Source organism: Corvus kubaryi, unplaced genomic scaffold, assembly GCF_017639235.1.
Source record: "Corvus kubaryi isolate FWS band 111438036 unplaced genomic scaffold, C.kubaryi_AGA036_p1.0 split1-131, whole genome shotgun sequence".
In the NCBI taxonomy this organism is placed as follows: domain Eukaryota; kingdom Metazoa; phylum Chordata; class Aves; order Passeriformes; family Corvidae; genus Corvus; species Corvus kubaryi.
In genome coordinates, this window is record NW_024582073.1 from 19732035 (window position 1) to 19748889 (window position 16855).

A 16855-nucleotide genomic window follows, 5' to 3' on the forward strand; every position below is an offset into this window, starting at 1 on the left:
CAGACATTGCACATCTATCCACTCAAGGCATTTTATAATGGCCTTTCAATCGATACTCCTGAAAGAAATATTTTACTTCCCCTGAAACACTGCATAGGGATATTTTTGCTCAGTTGAGTAACTATAAAGCCATTCACATATTGTAACCAGCTGTCATTCTCAACTACACAGTATCAAGGATGACTAAATTCTAACAGCAATGCTCAAATTTACCAAGTTCTCCGCTCATACTCTGAGTGCTATTTTGGCTTGGAATGATATCTGCCACTTCCATGTTTTGATTTATCTTCTTATTGTTATCTTTTTTCAAACAAAAATGGTTGAAAATACACAGTCTCTTTTTGAGATAGCTTCTCCCAATGCCAAAATTGAAGAAGATGCTCCAAAGAAGTTGACTTTTTCAACATTCACTTCCCTGTGTATATAACCAAATGTCTGTCTTCTGCTCTTCAGAGCAATCTCTGAACCTTGGAGAAAACAAATTGCTTTCAGTCAATGTGACTCTCAAGGTTCTGGATGAGGTGAGAAAAATAACTAGTGGTTTTATATACCAACAAGCACAGACTGCTCAAATACAGAAGTGGGCATTAACTGTTCTCATTAAATATATTAATGAGATTAAAATTAAATTAATGTCACAGTTTGTCTGCAACACAAAGGCAAATGGTGAGCCCACTGTATAGTCTTTCACAAGTGTGGAGTCTGACTGAATTTCCCTGCCTTGCTCCCTGTGAATAACAAGAAAACAAGTGGAAAGACAGCACTAAAGACCTGAGCTGGTGGCCTTTGCCAGTCATTTTCAGAAGAGATCTTGAGGGGAGCAACAGAAGGTGGAAAAGGCTAGATCCTACCTGGAACACCCAGCTCGGAGGATAATGTTCATCACTTGCACTATATTGCTATTCATATGAACTCACACACTGCAACACACAGCCCTCACACACAGCCCTCAAGAGCCTGTGACAATATAGCTTCTATAACTCAGCAAGGAAAATAAGTTTTATGCTGGTACACCTATGGCTGCACCAGCTATGTAAGCACAGCACAGGCCAAAGATGAGTGGACTCGGCATTTGATGCTTTGAAAATCCCACTGTCTGGTTTTCGGGAAGCGGGAGCTGTTGACGAAAGGCAGTGTAATCATTGGCACTGGGTTGTAAAAAGGTAACAGCATAAAAACTTAACATTCCCCAGAAGAAATGAAGGTGTTAAAATAGCAGCTGGGTAAATACCAGATAATGAAAGAAAGCAGAATGAGTTCCCCAGGTTCAAGTAAGGCAGACAAGCATTTTGCAGAAACTGATCTTATTAAAGAGACATTATCACTTTAAAAATTCATCTAAACCCGAAACAGTTATAGCAATCAGTGAAGATAAAAGTTACCTATTAAAAATAACAATTATTTCCACAGAAGTGTCAACCCTTTTACTTCCATTTTTACATTTTTCTGTAGTGAAGTGCCAGGTCCATATAGGTATTCTTACTTTTGTTTATAATAGATTGACTTTGACACAGTCTCTCCCAGAACATCCAGTTATTCACTCTCGGTATGAAATCTTCTTCATTAGGCTTAGCATGTGTTTTCTGCTTCATAATAAATTAATACATAATATCAAGATTAAAGAAATTAAATATAAATTTATTATAAGAAATCTCAACCCACTTGTTTCACAGAAGCATTTTCACCTCAATCACTGCAGGACATTTTTTGTACATCTTACCTAAAATGTTTTTTACCACGTGGGATCCTTTTTATTAAAAAAGCACCAACCTTTAAAATGTAATCTTTTAAATAAAAGCTTGACAGAGTGAGGAATATGTATTGCATGCTAATCCAGAATCCAGATATCCCAAGCCAGAAATACAGCAAGCTGAGCAGAAAGGTGGGTTGTTGATAATGCTGAGGAGCCTGTGTGTAACTAAGCCTCCTGAAAATCCTGAACCCTGGGCACATGGGCTGTTAGCTGCAAGCTAATATTACTGAAGTGCATGCTGAAAAAAATCATAACAAAGCTACAGTTAATTAGTCTAGCATGGAGAATAATTTCTTCAATAAAATTTACCATTGCCAATAAGTTGTGCCAGGTTTTTTACTGGGTGGATTAAAGCACTGGTGCCCAAGGACAGTTACTTTTGTTCTATGTTTTGGCTCCTTGTCCAATGGCTTCACACTGAGGGAAGACAACTGTGCAAGGAGATGGGAGTACACACAGAATTGTCAAGGGCAACAGAAGAAGCAATGAACTTCCAGGGGAACACAACTGATTTGGAAATCTTTCAAATACTCAAGAATTTGGCCTTATACTACTTCTTTTATTGATGACTGTGAAGCCAAATGGGATGAATTTGAATGGCTTGTCCAGCACACACATTCTTTGGGAGACTTCAGCTGTGAAATAAGGATGGTAATACCTACGGCAAAGACACAAAACTGCACAATCAACAGCTGGGCCTCCTCTGTCCTCTGAATGACTCAAAGCTGAACATAAGTCAACTCTTTACTGAAGTGGGCTATGTCCTAGTTAGTACTTCTTTCATAAGGCACAAGAGATGTTAAGATCTGGACGTTACTTTGAATATGTATTGCATGATATGCGAGTGACTCCTAACAGGAAATGACTTTCCCTGCCAGAATAGTTACAATCACTGAACTGCTTCAAATTTGTGATGAGGTGTGAGAGAGCTACAAATCAGCTTTCTATTGCTAGACATAGAGATTATTTATTAAGGATAATAAATTGATACTGCAATCAATATTCAGATGCTGCAGTTTATTATTGTAACCTATTAGAGCTATTGGCCTCCATGTCATATCTGTGATGCGTTACTGTCATTTCCCTCTTATCTTGTAACAGTGAAGAGTCTGGGCTTGCAAAGAAATTGTCAAAGAGACTGACATTCAAGAAGGTACTTCAGCTTTCAAGTGCTCCTTGCAGCCATGAACACAGTCCAGGTTTTCCTGTTGCTTCCCTGCCTAGGGCCAAACCTCTTTCTGAAACACCTGAGGCTCCTCCTATACAGCTCTGACCCACCCTAAGGCAGGACAGACCCTACTCTTTACCCACCCCTGCCTTGGGGATCAAATACCAAACACGTTGAAACAGCAACTCTGAACTCCCACAACCCTGACAGACTCCTCTTTCTGTGACAGCAAATACTTCCACGAAAAGACTGAAGAATGCAATCAAATAATAATTAGGATTGTCAGTCTAATTACTGCATATATTTTCTGATGCTAACAGTGGTAGGAAACACTAATTGTTGTTTACCGTGGGATAACTATTTAAACTTGTCAGAGAAGTGGGGAAAAAAGCCACCAACTGCAGACACACATACATTTTAACATTTTAATTTTTAAAATAATATGGCACCCTATTAATAAAAAGACACAGAAGATCTGTACATGAAAAAATACAAAATATATGACCACAGTACCCTCAGAGCATAGCATTAAAATACAGTTAAAACCCCCTCAAAACAGGCTTGAATAATATAAAATATTAACAAATACATGTGCTTATTTGAATTAGCTTTTTCCTGTCCCTCTTTTTAGGGTTCATATTTATAGGATTCTTTGAGTCAACTAGAAAGTTTAAAAATTAACTCTTTTTGAAATGTGAAATTATATTCTCATCAATTTAGAGAAATTCAGGAATAAGAACTTCAAAAACACCTAAAACTGTGAAAATTGGCAGCACTGCAATCAAAAGAGCTTCGGAAGGCATTACATGCCCATTTACATTTTTTGCTTTTCTACTGAGCAAATGTGCTGCCAATGCTTCACCAAGAAAAAGACTGCAACAGGTTGTAAATATTTAACAGCTTCAAACTGTAGCCACACTCACAGTTCAACCAAAGTAAGTTTAGAAACAACAGCAAAAAGCTGAAGTTACTCCAGGATGTAAGGCTAAGTACACAAATATATGCTGAAGATCTGGACTACCAGCTGCCACTGTAAAAACACAGACTGCAGAAGGAACATGCAAAGCCTATTAGAAACACAACGTTAAACAGTAAATTAACTAGAATAACACAAAATCAGAGGACAAGTGGTTCATCCACTTCATCTCTTCATGTCATCTGCTATACTGCAGCTTACCACAAAAATATAAATACAAGAATAGTAAACCAGTACCTACTATATATAATAAATAACCTTTCTATATAAATTATGAAAATACAGCTACAGTAAAATCAGTGCGAAAATGACCGAAATGTACTGAAGGAACACAGAGTCCTGCCTGCCAGAATGTGCATCATAGAACACCCATATTTCACCTAGTGCAACAAAACACTGACAAGAATTAAAAAATGCAAGACGCACATCACTAACTGTGCCATTCTAAAATTACATCTATTTCCAATATCAGACAAATCAGATTAAAACAACACAAATGTTATTTGAACCGTAAACTTCATTCTTTCTCATCATTTTACTGAATTTTAAATAACTTCCTCCTACCTAATTGATACTTTAAATGGAAGTTGCTCTTATGAGTCCATGTTTGCACGAGCAGTCTTTTTAGAATTAAGAAAGTTCTTTTTCTTTTTCCTTGGAAAATTATGCAAAGCAAGTAATGGATCACTTGGCTCACGGAACAAAAGTATCTTCTCCCCTGTGTCTAACAGCTCTATAGCTTCAGCAGTTGCAGAGTTCAGAGAAACAGGTGGATCAGGCTGTTCCACAGGAGGATGTGCAGGTGAACATCCAAGATGAATGAATGCTGCTTTTTCCAAGACAGCAAGTTGCTTCTTCTTTATTAAGCTACATTAATGAAAAAAATTGAGTTTAAAAATGAAAACTGGAGCAAAACATGCATAACTTCCTATATCATATCTTGACATAGAAGTGGTGACTTTGGAAGCTAAACAAATCATATTTCAATTGAGAGAATTGTAATTTTCATTCTAATCCCCAATAATTCATGTATCATTTTATGAGATACAAAATGGCAAAAGTAAAGGTAACCTTATGATAAATTAACATAGGGAAGATGAGCAATGTATATTAAAAATGTGAGAATTTTGTGGATATGTACAGAAAAATCTTTTTAGGTATTTACTATATTGCTTATTATGTGTAAATATGTTGTAGGAAACACAAGCACCAAATAGAACAGTATTAGAAAACACATACTTATGAATTAACTTTCTGATTTCTAACAGTTGTAAGAAGAATTTCTGGACATTAAATAAACTATAAAAAAACAAACAAAGAAAATCCCCAGATGTTTGTTCTGGTTTTCTCCTTACCTGTCTTTTCTCTTGTTTAGAGAAGGGATCTTTTCTAAACTGTTTATCAGATCTTGCCTTACTTTGTTCTCCAGTGTTTGCCATAACTCTTGGTTCCTCCTGAGGGGGCAGGAAAGAAAAAAAATTCCCAGCAGCAAATCCCCAAATACACATATTTTTCTCCCCTCTCTGACTTTAGCTACCAAACCCATGACAGCAATACCACAAATACAGTCATTAAGAGTATATAAGCAGTTCTGCTGCCCTGCCACAAATCATTTAAATCAGCTAAGATCACAGCTCAGGGCATGGTCCCAAGGACCCTTATCTGTTCCTTGACAACCCACATCTGCCAACTAGAGGGCTCAGTGCCACACTATCTGCTTTTGTCTCCTTCCCAAGTCATGGCAGGGAGTTGGGAGAGCAAGTCCAGGAGCATCCCTTGGTGTTACTGCACAGATTTCAGCTCAAGCTGATGGGGCTAAAGTGGAGTGATAAAGGCCCTGAGAGTCTACCAGTCTCTGTGAGAAAAGGGAAACACAGTGGCCATTTGGAACTACAGTAATTGACTACAAAGGGACAGACATCTGCAAGGTTGCAGCTTCCATTACTAGGAAGGAGTATCTCCTTTACATCTTTAAGAACTACAGACACCTAAAACATGGTGTGTTCTGAACATTATAAATAAAAAAAGTGGAAGGAAAGTATTTTAACAAACTCCAGGCAACAGAAAGAAGATGATCAGAACAGGATTTATTAATTATGAATAACTGTTTAATTAATGTACTTAAATTTTTTTTAACTTTTTATCAATCAATTTATTGTAGTTAAAATATTTCACCAAATAAGGTAGCAGTTTCAAAGTATTTTTACCCCAGAAAAGTATTTCAAAACTAAACTTATGCACCTGTGATTTCTTTCTATAGCTGTCAATCTCATTGTCCAGCAAATACATATACAGGTAAAGCAACAATCTTGTCTTGCAGTGGTCTACCAGAAAACATCACACCTACCTTTTCTTACAGCTGCCAGACTCGTCTGCATTACTGTCACTTTCAACAACACCATCTGAATATTTACTGATGGAATCGAGGACAGAAAGAACTTCACTTTGTGAGCTGGAGGGCAGCAACAAGTTCAAGACCCTGTGCAACATCCCCATTGGCACCCTCGTCAGTTTAGCTAAATACCCTGCCAGATGGAGCTCCTAAAGAATTAAATGAGTAGAAGACAGATAAATTTAACATTGAAAATAAATTTTAGCCACTTTTAATTACTGTTATTAAATAAATAGTCATTATGGAAACAAAAAAATATTACTGAAGGTCATTTTAGTAGTGACAATTTTGGTGTAAAGTGGTCACACTTCCATGTTCACTGTTTCTACCTACACTGGCCCATGTATAATGGCTGTCCATTTCATCTGGGATTCAGGCAATGTAAATGCTGAACAACCAGTTGATCTTCACATATTTTCTTAGGGCATGTACTTGATGCCCTTTGATCTGGAAAGTCACAAGGCAACTATATTCTAACATGTAAGGCTTAGCTCATTTATGTATTCTACTACTATAAGGAAATCCTTTCATGATAGCAAGGAAGCAATATGGCATTTCTTGGTCTGTAAAATTAAAGAGAGAAAAACAGCCTCAAAAAACTTTACATGTCATGGTTGACCACTTCACTGTTCAGCTTCTCTTAACACCAGATTCTGTGATAAGCTCAGAGAACAGCTTGTAACATTTGTTAAGAGGTGAAGGAAAACACCTACTTTTGTTTTGGTGGTATTTTTTTATTTCCAAATGTCCCATCCATTTTGGCCCAAAGGTCAGTAGTAAAGCATATTCATATAATGTTCAGACTGAGTTCAAATTTAGTTGTTCCACAGACACTCAGCCAGCCCCATTTCCTGCCCCACTTGAAACACCAACATTCCATTGCTATTTTCTGTTCTGTTGTCATAAATACTGTGTCCCCAGGGCTGTTTCTGCAGATCCCTCATGCGTATCAAATATGAAAGTCTACAAAATATTGAGAACTACATGGAAAGAAAAGAGTAAGGCAAATGAAAGCAAGGTAAATGTTTCAAAGAATGCCAGAAAAAAGCTGTTGTTGTCTATTCAAACCATACATGTAACTCAGGTAGCTGAAGCTAGGCAAGACATTCCAAACACTCAAGATGATTCACAACAGCTGAGTTATCAGCACTCTGCAGACCCTCCTCTAAGTGTTGATGGAGGAGATAACTACAAAGCCCATGTCACATAAAACCCCACAAGGTCACACCATCTAGGAAGACTGCCAGGTTCTCTGTCCACAGTGGTTTCAAAAAGTCGCAGCAAACATTTGAGCCCTGCCTCTTTTTCTACATGACAACTTTCAGAGAGTGAACGCACCTAGGAGATCCCTGGATTAACTGAATCTTCTTCTTTGAAAGAAACAAAGCAAGGCAGTATTAAATCAAATATAGACAGCTGCAGAGAAAGGATAAAAGAAATCAATCAACCTCCTTTTCCCATAATTGTTCTTCAAGCAGAGAACTCCTCTCCAAAAGGTAGGAAAACTAGTCACGGCCTCTTCAGTGCTGTTACAGATATTCCATGGAAACCACTGAGATCACACAGAATTAGCAAGACAAAATCCTAAGACTGATGAGAGGATTGGTAAATTGATGCAGTGCTTAAAATATTTTTAGCTTGAGGAGTCACCAGACTTGAACACCAAAAAGATGTTTGCTCAGGTTGCTTAGTGGAAGAAATTATTTGATTCTCCTCTGGAGAGGAATGCAAATAGGAGCTTAAATCTTAATACAGACACTTAAGTCTAACTTCTATAGTACTGTGTTGCAGTTCTGGTCTTTAAAAACTGTTCTTCTAGAAACCTACAAAATACAACATTAAGTGAGAATAAATGTGACAGACCTCTTGAGACCTATTCTGCTCTTTTTGGCTAATGTTTTCAGGACCTTTAAACCAGTTATTTTTATATGGATGTACATAATGACTTTAGTACTGCTTCCTTCTGTAGCAGTTTCCTGTTTAAAATGTTTTTTCTCTGACCCTTACCTTTCTGCACCAAGTATGACTTAGACTGAGAGCAACCCTTAATACTTTTGTAGCACAGCAAAACTGACAAGTAAACAATTCTGTAGGATGCCACAAAGCTGTCAACAATCCCAAAAGTGGCACAGGTGCCCATCAGCCAGCTGCACCTGACAGACGTACAGCAAAGGGAAGCGCTGGTGTGTGAACATGCGCCAGTACTGAGCACCATTTGCAGGTGCTCACAGCTACCCAGAGCAGCTTGCAGAAGTTGAAAGAAGTGAACATGTAAGTAAACACAGGAATGGTCAGATCAAAAGTCTCCAGCATGGCATGAGTTTGATTCTTCAAGTATGTTATTGGTAAAATACCACAAAGGTCAGGAATTCATTTTTCTATAATAACAAATGGATACAAGTGCTACTTGTGCCACCAACAGTCTCATCTGTATTCCCAGAATCTTGACAAAATAAAACCAGGAATGAATGGTAGCTTATAAACAGCAGAACTGTTTTTAAGTATTTGCACTGAGCAATGTGTATTTAAACAACTGATGCAAGAATCAATGAACTCAAGCCATGCTGTGTTTCAAGCTTCCTGTGCTGTTTCCAAATGCCAGCCTGCCTGCATCGTCTGTTGTATCTAAAATGCAATTAGTGTACCTGGGGCTACAGCCATGAGTTTATTCAAAAGTAACAACTCAGCCAGAGCCTTATAATCCTGAACTCACTATCACTCAAGCAAATCTCTTACTGACCTAGATCTGCCTTGATAAGGATGTAAGCTGAAACATAAAATACAGGAAAGTGAAACTTACCTGGTTTTTTTCAATGTCATCTACATGTCTGAAAACTAGTCTAAAGGGGAAAATCCTCTTTAAAGAAAAGAGTAAGTGTAAGACAGCTATAGTTTCCTAACATTTGTCAATGTAATGTGTTCTAAGTACATCCAAAAGTAGGACTGTGTAACATTGTGAGCCTTAATAAATTAGTAAGTTAATATTCTACTAAGGACATACTTCTTAACAGTTGAATTAAGAGTAGTCAGGTTTGGAATTATAGTTAGGAGTATACTATTATACTTGCTGAAAACAGAAATTTTGTTTTATATATCTGCAGGGTAAATAGGTATAGGTTTTATGGCATTTCAATAAAATATGTTGCAGGGTATCTCTGGGCTACACTTTTTATGAAATAACACAAACACAAAAACCCCAATGGTATATTTGATGCATATTTACACAAATAAATTATTTCTTCAGGGAATCTTATCAATGAAACAAGTACCCCAAGAATATAGTGAGCAGCGTACCCCATTTTTCAAGTGCAGTGAGATGACAGCGATGCTTTTAAATCTCTGTCTTCAACATGTCAAGATTTACAATTATTAAAGGTCACTGTTCACCTACTACGGTGCAAAGAGGACAGGGTACTGTGAAAATGAAGATGTACTCTGTTTGCACGCATATATGATCTCCAAAACAATGATTTTAACCTCTCAACTTGCAAAATACATGCCATGCTGTTGAGAAGCCCTTTCACAATGTATCTGCATCAGAGAAACTTAACAAGCATCATGGGAAGACAAACTGCTATAATCCAAGGGGAAATGGTCAGTGACCTGACTCAGGCACACAGAAGTCTATGGGGCTGGACGGGATCCACCCACGGGCATTAAGCAAACTGGCCAAGTGTTCACTGGGGCATTTTCTATCATTTACCAGCAATCCTGGCTAACTGGAGGGGTGCCTGTTGACTGGAGGTTATCAAGTGGGACCCCCATCAGCCCAGAAGGGCTGGAAGGAGGATCTGGGGAGCTAGATGCCTGTCAGCCTGACCTCAGTGCTTGGTAAGGTTATGGAACAGGTCCTCTGGAGTGACTCAGCAGAAACAAACTAAGACACAGGAAAAGCTGAGAGACCCTTAGACTAAAGTGGTCCTTCCTTGACATGGTGGTCTCTGAAGCTCCCAATTCATGATACAGGGGGACTGTGACCACTCTTGTCCCTGGGAAGTGAGATACTTGGACACAGAAAGCTGCCCCACCAGGTCTTTTTTGATGCTAGCTACATATCACACCCAAGGCCTGCAGATAAAAACTAGGGTCAATCAAGCAATTCATTGTTAAGGCCTTTGTAGGACTGACAAGCAGTCAACACACCGCAAATTACCAGAAGACAAGACACTTGTTTTGAAAACAAGTATGAGTAATGATACTAGAAAATTTAAGTAGCAGTCCTGCTATAATTTAATTTTGAAACATAGTCAATGCAAATCATTCTTAACACTCATCAAAATCTAAACAAAACCCTTGTTTCATTACATGAAAATCAAACTGTAAATCTGTCTGTTTACCAGAAAATCAGGCACTTTAGTTCTCCACAGAATGAAATGCAACAGGACTGAAAGGATTTGTAAAAGAACAAACAGAAATATAATTCAGTAAAATTCAAAAGGCTGAAAGTAGGTCAGAATTAACTGAAGTGACTGACAGTATAGGCTGAAAACTGGTAGCAACTACTAGCAGAGAGTAACTCTGAATACATCTGTAATGGTTCCCTAAAAAGAAAAGCTGATATCCAGACAGCTGTAATTTAAACTTGGAAGTTTTGTTCAATTTCATGCTTACCTGACTATAAATTGCCAAAAATGCATCCATTTCTATATTTTCCAGGAGATCTTCAAGCACCACGCAATTCCACTGCTCATCTCTCAAGCTGAAGTGAAAGACAGAATTAACATTGAAATCTTCCCAGGTGCAATGACTGTATTACAAGAAACAAAATCTCAAGGTCACCCATTCGGGAAGCCTATCTGTCTGTCAGCAAAGCTGTTGAGAGCAGCCTAACTTCTAAAATATGCCAAATTCTCTTCCCTTCTTCCCTGAACCCCCAAGCAAACATGAGAGCAGAATCTTAGACTATGCTTTTGCACACAATTCAAATCTGGAATCATTCCAAAGCAATGTGATTCAACCTGTCCCCATCCTCTTCTTTAAATTTCATCACCACACTTTAAGGCAAGTTGTGGATCTTTTTGTAGCTGAAATATGATATTTAACAGTTAACTTCCTCACTGCTGGTGATTTTTTTTTCTAGACCAAAACATGATGACATCATGCACAAAACCTGTAATGTACAAAAGCACAAAACTTGTTTCTTCCAGTAAATTTTCAGGTAAAGACTAGCTGCAGTTTCTTTGAAGGCTTCCCTGATAGATTACCAGCTTGTCGATACTCCTGCAGAGATTTATCTGATCTTCTACTGACTCTTCACTTCTGCAACAGGAAAATTGTTCATCTAAACTGAGTAGGGCTCCAGCCTTTTCAGAATTAAAACAGGCTTACCACTATCACAGCCATTTTTAATATATCAGTGGTTTCATGGAAAACACTCTTTCTAATGGAAAGCACACTTTGAGCATGTTACGTGAAGCTTGAAATGTGCTAGGCTTTTAATACTGTGCAATACACATGGAAATGTCATTTCTACCTCCTGTAACCCTAATGAAAGTAATACGAAAGGCTGCAATAATTTTGCAAATTATCACCCATTTTTGCTAGTCAGTCTTTATGACAAGACAGGTATTTCTATATACCTCCCAAGAGGCATTTTATTTGTCACTGATTTCTTTACTTAAAAACTGTCCAGGGAAAATTGAAATTGAAGAAGAGTTTATACATCTCATCAAAAATAATTGTGTGCCAGGGAATTCAGTCTACAGTACAACAATGTAGATGAAAATTCAATTTAAATTGTCTCAGCTACTTCCTCTGACCCCAGCAGATCAAGTATCTCTGAAGTCCCTACCTATCTTCTTGAGAGACAGAGAGGATTAAAACTCTTTTCCTCCTTACTGCTTAGCAGTATCATTAGTTTTCCATTATTCCTGTCAAAAAAATGGTGACTGCCATGCAACACAGCACGATTTATATGCTACTAAGTTATTATTATTTCATGTTTCTTATTTCAAAATTCCCAAGACTCCTCAGTTATGCTCTGGGCTACAGCACAAGGCGACAGTGTTCAAACACAGATGCACAGTCCCTCCCCAACAGAGCAGAACATTCCGCCTGCTGTTTCTCCAGGATATCTTATGGTCCTTAAGAACTGCGGTAACACAGTAAAACCCGAGACCAAAGAACTTACCTTTGCTGGTACAGGTTTATAAATTGTCTACATTTATTCATGGCCTGTCTTAACAGAACTGTCACATGTCTTTCTGCATTTGTGTCCACAGCTTCATTCGAGAGTCCCAAACCATCCAGAATCCATCTCTGCCTACTCATTAGATGCTGCTGTGCTGACTCCTTATGCAACATCTCATACTCCAGCTTCCTGTCAAGTTCTTCAATCTCCTAGAGGTTGAAAATGCATGATGATAAAAAGTTCTAATTTAACTTGAAAGAACAAATTTCATTTGGAGTGAAGAAAAAAGATGATGGTATCAGGTTTTTCTGATCTTACTTTATTAATTTCTTATTCTACCCAGTCACTTGCAGTCATTACACTTTTCAATTCATTGCACAGCTTCAGTAAACACGTCTGGTACATCACAAATATCAGAGGAAAGCTACCACTCAATTTTCATTGTGTTAAAAGTCAATGCTCTCTGAAACCTTCCACTGTAGAGGACATCAAGCGAGTACACTGCCAGCATGGCTAAGATCAAAACTAAGGAACACCACCATTCAAATTCATTTGTAAGCTGCATAAACCCACTGAAATAGCTTAAGAAACTCAGACTAACTAGTTTTAGTTAGTCCAAACTAACAGCTAATATCAAATGGATTTAAGTTAAAAGGCAGTAGTAATTCACAACTAGTCTGATAAGTTAGGGTTAAAATACAATGCTCATTGTTATTGTGTATTAACCCAAAATCAAAAGGTTAAAACCCAAAACCCCCTGCTAAAGATCTCTCTTTGGTCAAAAAGTCAAACTAGCCAGAAGGAAGGCTTCATATTCCCATTTACAATGACACTGCTGTCTCACCTCAACCTTTACATTGCTTACTATCTCAAAGCCCCACTTGCTAACCAGTACCTTAAAGGAAATGCTTAATTTCAATTTACTCCTCTGCCTCATCAGCTGTATTTAACTCAGTGTTAGCTATTCTAGGTCTCACTTCTGCCCCTTCTTCAATCCTTTTTCTTCACCTATTCAAGGACAGAGAAGGTAAAAGTCACTTCTCTGAAAAGCCCCTTTGCACTTCCTGCATAAAAGGCAAAAATACTCTGTCTACAAACAACTTTTACTATTTCCTACAGATCTAATACAAATTTAAGCAAAACTGGAGGCATATAAGCATTCTAGCTGTCACTCTATGAGAAACTCTGCAGAGATGACCACATTAAAATTTAACAAGGAATTTTCACAGCAATAGCTGTCAAATGATGCCCTCTAGCAAAGAGGTTTTTCTCAAAAACCCATTTTGTTTGTTCTACTCCAATGCTCTCCCCAAACCTCACTTGGATGGTTTCAAATAGCAGATGTAGAAAAAAAACGTCCTTGTGAATATGGAGCACTGAAGTATTAAAAAAGGATTAGAAAATTGGCACATATCAAGTATGTAATAAATATGGTGAAGGGAAGAGGTTTTTTCCAGATTTCCTACTATTTTAACTGCATGAGTGTGCTTGAAGGGAGATCGGTAGAAGGCTGTATAGATAATCTCTAAAAACTTGACAACTGAAGCATATTGTGTGGTTATGGATTTTGCATATGGACAGCATTATAACATGAGCAGTTCTGTAAGACAGTCACAACAATTTACTATTCAAGTCATGACTCCCAACCACTTCTCAACTTTCTTTCAATCAATAAAATATTAAGTAGCCACCAAAATACTACTCTGACTGCATGCAACTATAACAAAAATAAAAAATAATAATACACAATCTTCCTTGTCTCTAAGACTTTCCTTTTTTTTATGTCTTTTACTGAATGCATTAAAGTGCACATACTCACAGAAATTAAAGTCTGGGTCACCAGAATCTGCAAACCAGCAGCTAAGTCAAAGATGCTCTAACAGTTGCTGTTTCCTAACATGATTTTTTTCTTTTAACAATTACATTACTTACAGGATTATGTGCTTCTAAAATCTGAATACATTCCAATTTTGACAGGGTTTTTGATGTGTTCAGTTGTTCAAAGAGCAAAGCTTGCACATTTATGATAGCAGTATACAGCTCCAGCATTTTGGATTTTTTAACAGTTTTTTGAAAGGCTACAGAAGCAATAAACTCTCCAAGTTTGTTTTCCAGATTGCGCAGGTGACACTCTTTTTCAAGCTGCAACTCGTACTTAATCTAAAAAAAATATGAGAACACGAAAGATAGAAAGATTAACAGAAACTCTCACACGCACACTTATGATTTTGGCAGTCTGTAATTAACAAGGAGGATTATAACAGCAAAGAAATCAATGCTGTTATCTTATAATGCAATACACTGTTTTAAGAAGTGCTTTTAACCTTCAATTCCAAGTTTATACTGTAATAAAAAAAAATTACAGTACAGTCAAATACTGTATAGAGATCAGGCTTTCTTTTAGGGTAATCAAAACTTTAATACTAAATGCTAACCCAAAACAGAGGGTCTATATAATTTTTATTATAATAAAATTAAAAGCTAGAAATACAAATAAATCCATGGTTAACTATGGTTAAATGGAAAGATAAAATACACCCTTCTGTTTAGAAAAAACATGAAACTTATAAAAAGACTGTATTTAGTTTCAAGTTGGCAAGTGTCAGTTAATGCTGACTGATGACATTCAACCTACTATTCTTTGAGCAAATAACCAAAAATCCTCTTATATAAAAGAAACTGTAAATCAAAAGTCTATTGGCAATGGATTTCAAATAAGATTAAAACTGGATTGGATCAACATCAAACAGCATAAAATCAAAATGATTTAACTCAGAAACTATGTTGCTGGCACACATTTGATGGAACATCCACAGAAACTATTCAAGGGTGAAAGACAAGTGCAGCATGTGCAGGCACACAATCCAGTGCAGTGTGACTGATGAGCTCTCCACGCTGTACCACTGACAGCCAAGGACACTGCACTGTGACTATTTTTCTGTGGGACAATGTGTATAGCAGCCAGCTGCAATTACCTTCTTTAGATGCTTCCATCTGAGCTTGTCACTCTAAGCTCCCTTCACACTCAAAGAAAAGGAAAAGGTACCTCTCAGTAGGTTTCATATCCTAAAAAATGGGTTTCCACTGACATGTAAGGTGGATGTCTAGGTTAGACACAGATGGCTACATTGCATATCTAACATTTAGGTACCTGAATCTTCAAAAGAAAGTAATCAATTACCAGTTTGTTTTTATTCTCTCTCCCTGTACTATTCACATGGGCCTAAAGGATTGTTAAGAGAGAAGACACAGACAGAGAAAGCACATGAAGCCCTGAGAGCTCTGACTCCACTACTTGGTGTTGCTATCACCCGCTGCCCCACATGCCCAATGCTGGGTATCGGAGCCCAGGTTTGTCCTCACTCCATCTCTAAATTCTTTCTTCATCCTGACAAATCTGATAGGTTTCACAGCACACCAAAAAATCCCAAACCAACCACAACCATTTTCAGAAATGATCATTTTCAGAAATTTCCAGTACTAGGTATTTTAACAGCAATGCTCAAATAACTACTGCCTGTGACAGAATGGAAGAACCACAGTCACCAAGGGAGGAATGTCAAAACCTCTTAAAGTTTTGGTCAAGTTTACTACCACCATGGCCTCTGAGAGCAGATACTCACATTTGCATTCTATGGAAAAACATTTATCCCATCAAGTTTGGCCTCTCTCTCAAACAACAGGCAGAGATGAGCTTGGCTATTTAACTCAGATATGTACATGCCTAGTACCTTAACACAGTAGGCATTCTGTGGTACCCCTTTGTACATGCAACCTCCCCTATTTTACCAGTCTAAAAATAATAAAGACCAATAGTGATTGCCCTGTTGGTGTGAACTAAACACCAGAAAGGTCAACTGTAGTCCTTAGACACTGTATGACTTCCCATTGGCACAAAACCTGATTTTGGCCATCAGAATATCTTCGCACAAATTGAAATTATATGTACTAAAGACACGAAAAACCTTATCAGATTCCTATTCATGTTAATCACAATTATACATGATTGAGTCTACTTATGATTAGTTTTAAAGAAGAATTTAAGGATACTTCCACCTAGTTTTTAGGTACCTAAGATGATAAATACGCAATATGATGAACAGAAATTTTCTCTGGAAATATTATTGATAAGAGTGCTAAGAGTGGCTGTGTATCATACAAATTCTATTATCCAGTAGAGAGAGGTAAATGTAAAATGTGATTTGGAACCAAATACGCCTGTGATATGCTCTTGCTCATGTGATACTCTCCAAAGGCTCCACCGAATCATCTGGAATGTCTTTGAACGCAAGAGGTAGATTACCTTCAGGAAATCTTTCCTACTAATTTGAATTAAGCCAGTAACAAGTCAAGAATAAGAAATCATCCTACAGACACAAACTGGAGGCGGATTTATTTTCTTGATACTTGTAACAAATCTCCATCTTAAAAGACAG

General features: G+C 37.5%; 1 protein-coding gene across 9 annotated transcripts in view; it reads right to left on the bottom strand.

Annotated features, from left to right (window-relative positions):
* Positions 1-3335: 3335 nt before the first annotated feature.
* The window catches only part of EVC2 (EvC ciliary complex subunit 2), a 70760-nt gene continuing 57240 nt past the window's right edge, over positions 3336-16855 (bottom strand). For all 9 annotated transcript variants that reach the window (XM_042053469.1, XM_042053468.1, XM_042053464.1 and 6 more), the window contains 6 exons: positions 14352-14579; positions 12420-12628; positions 10901-10988; positions 6245-6438; positions 5253-5351; positions 3336-4764 (listed from right to left, as the gene is read on the bottom strand). In XM_042053469.1, the coding sequence (XP_041909403.1) occupies positions 4491-4764; positions 5253-5351; positions 6245-6438; positions 10901-10988; positions 12420-12628; positions 14352-14579 (1092 nt within the window). In that variant the 3' untranslated portion in view covers positions 3336-4490. The remainder of the gene's footprint in view (positions 4765-5252; positions 5352-6244; positions 6439-10900; positions 10989-12419; positions 12629-14351; positions 14580-16855) is intronic.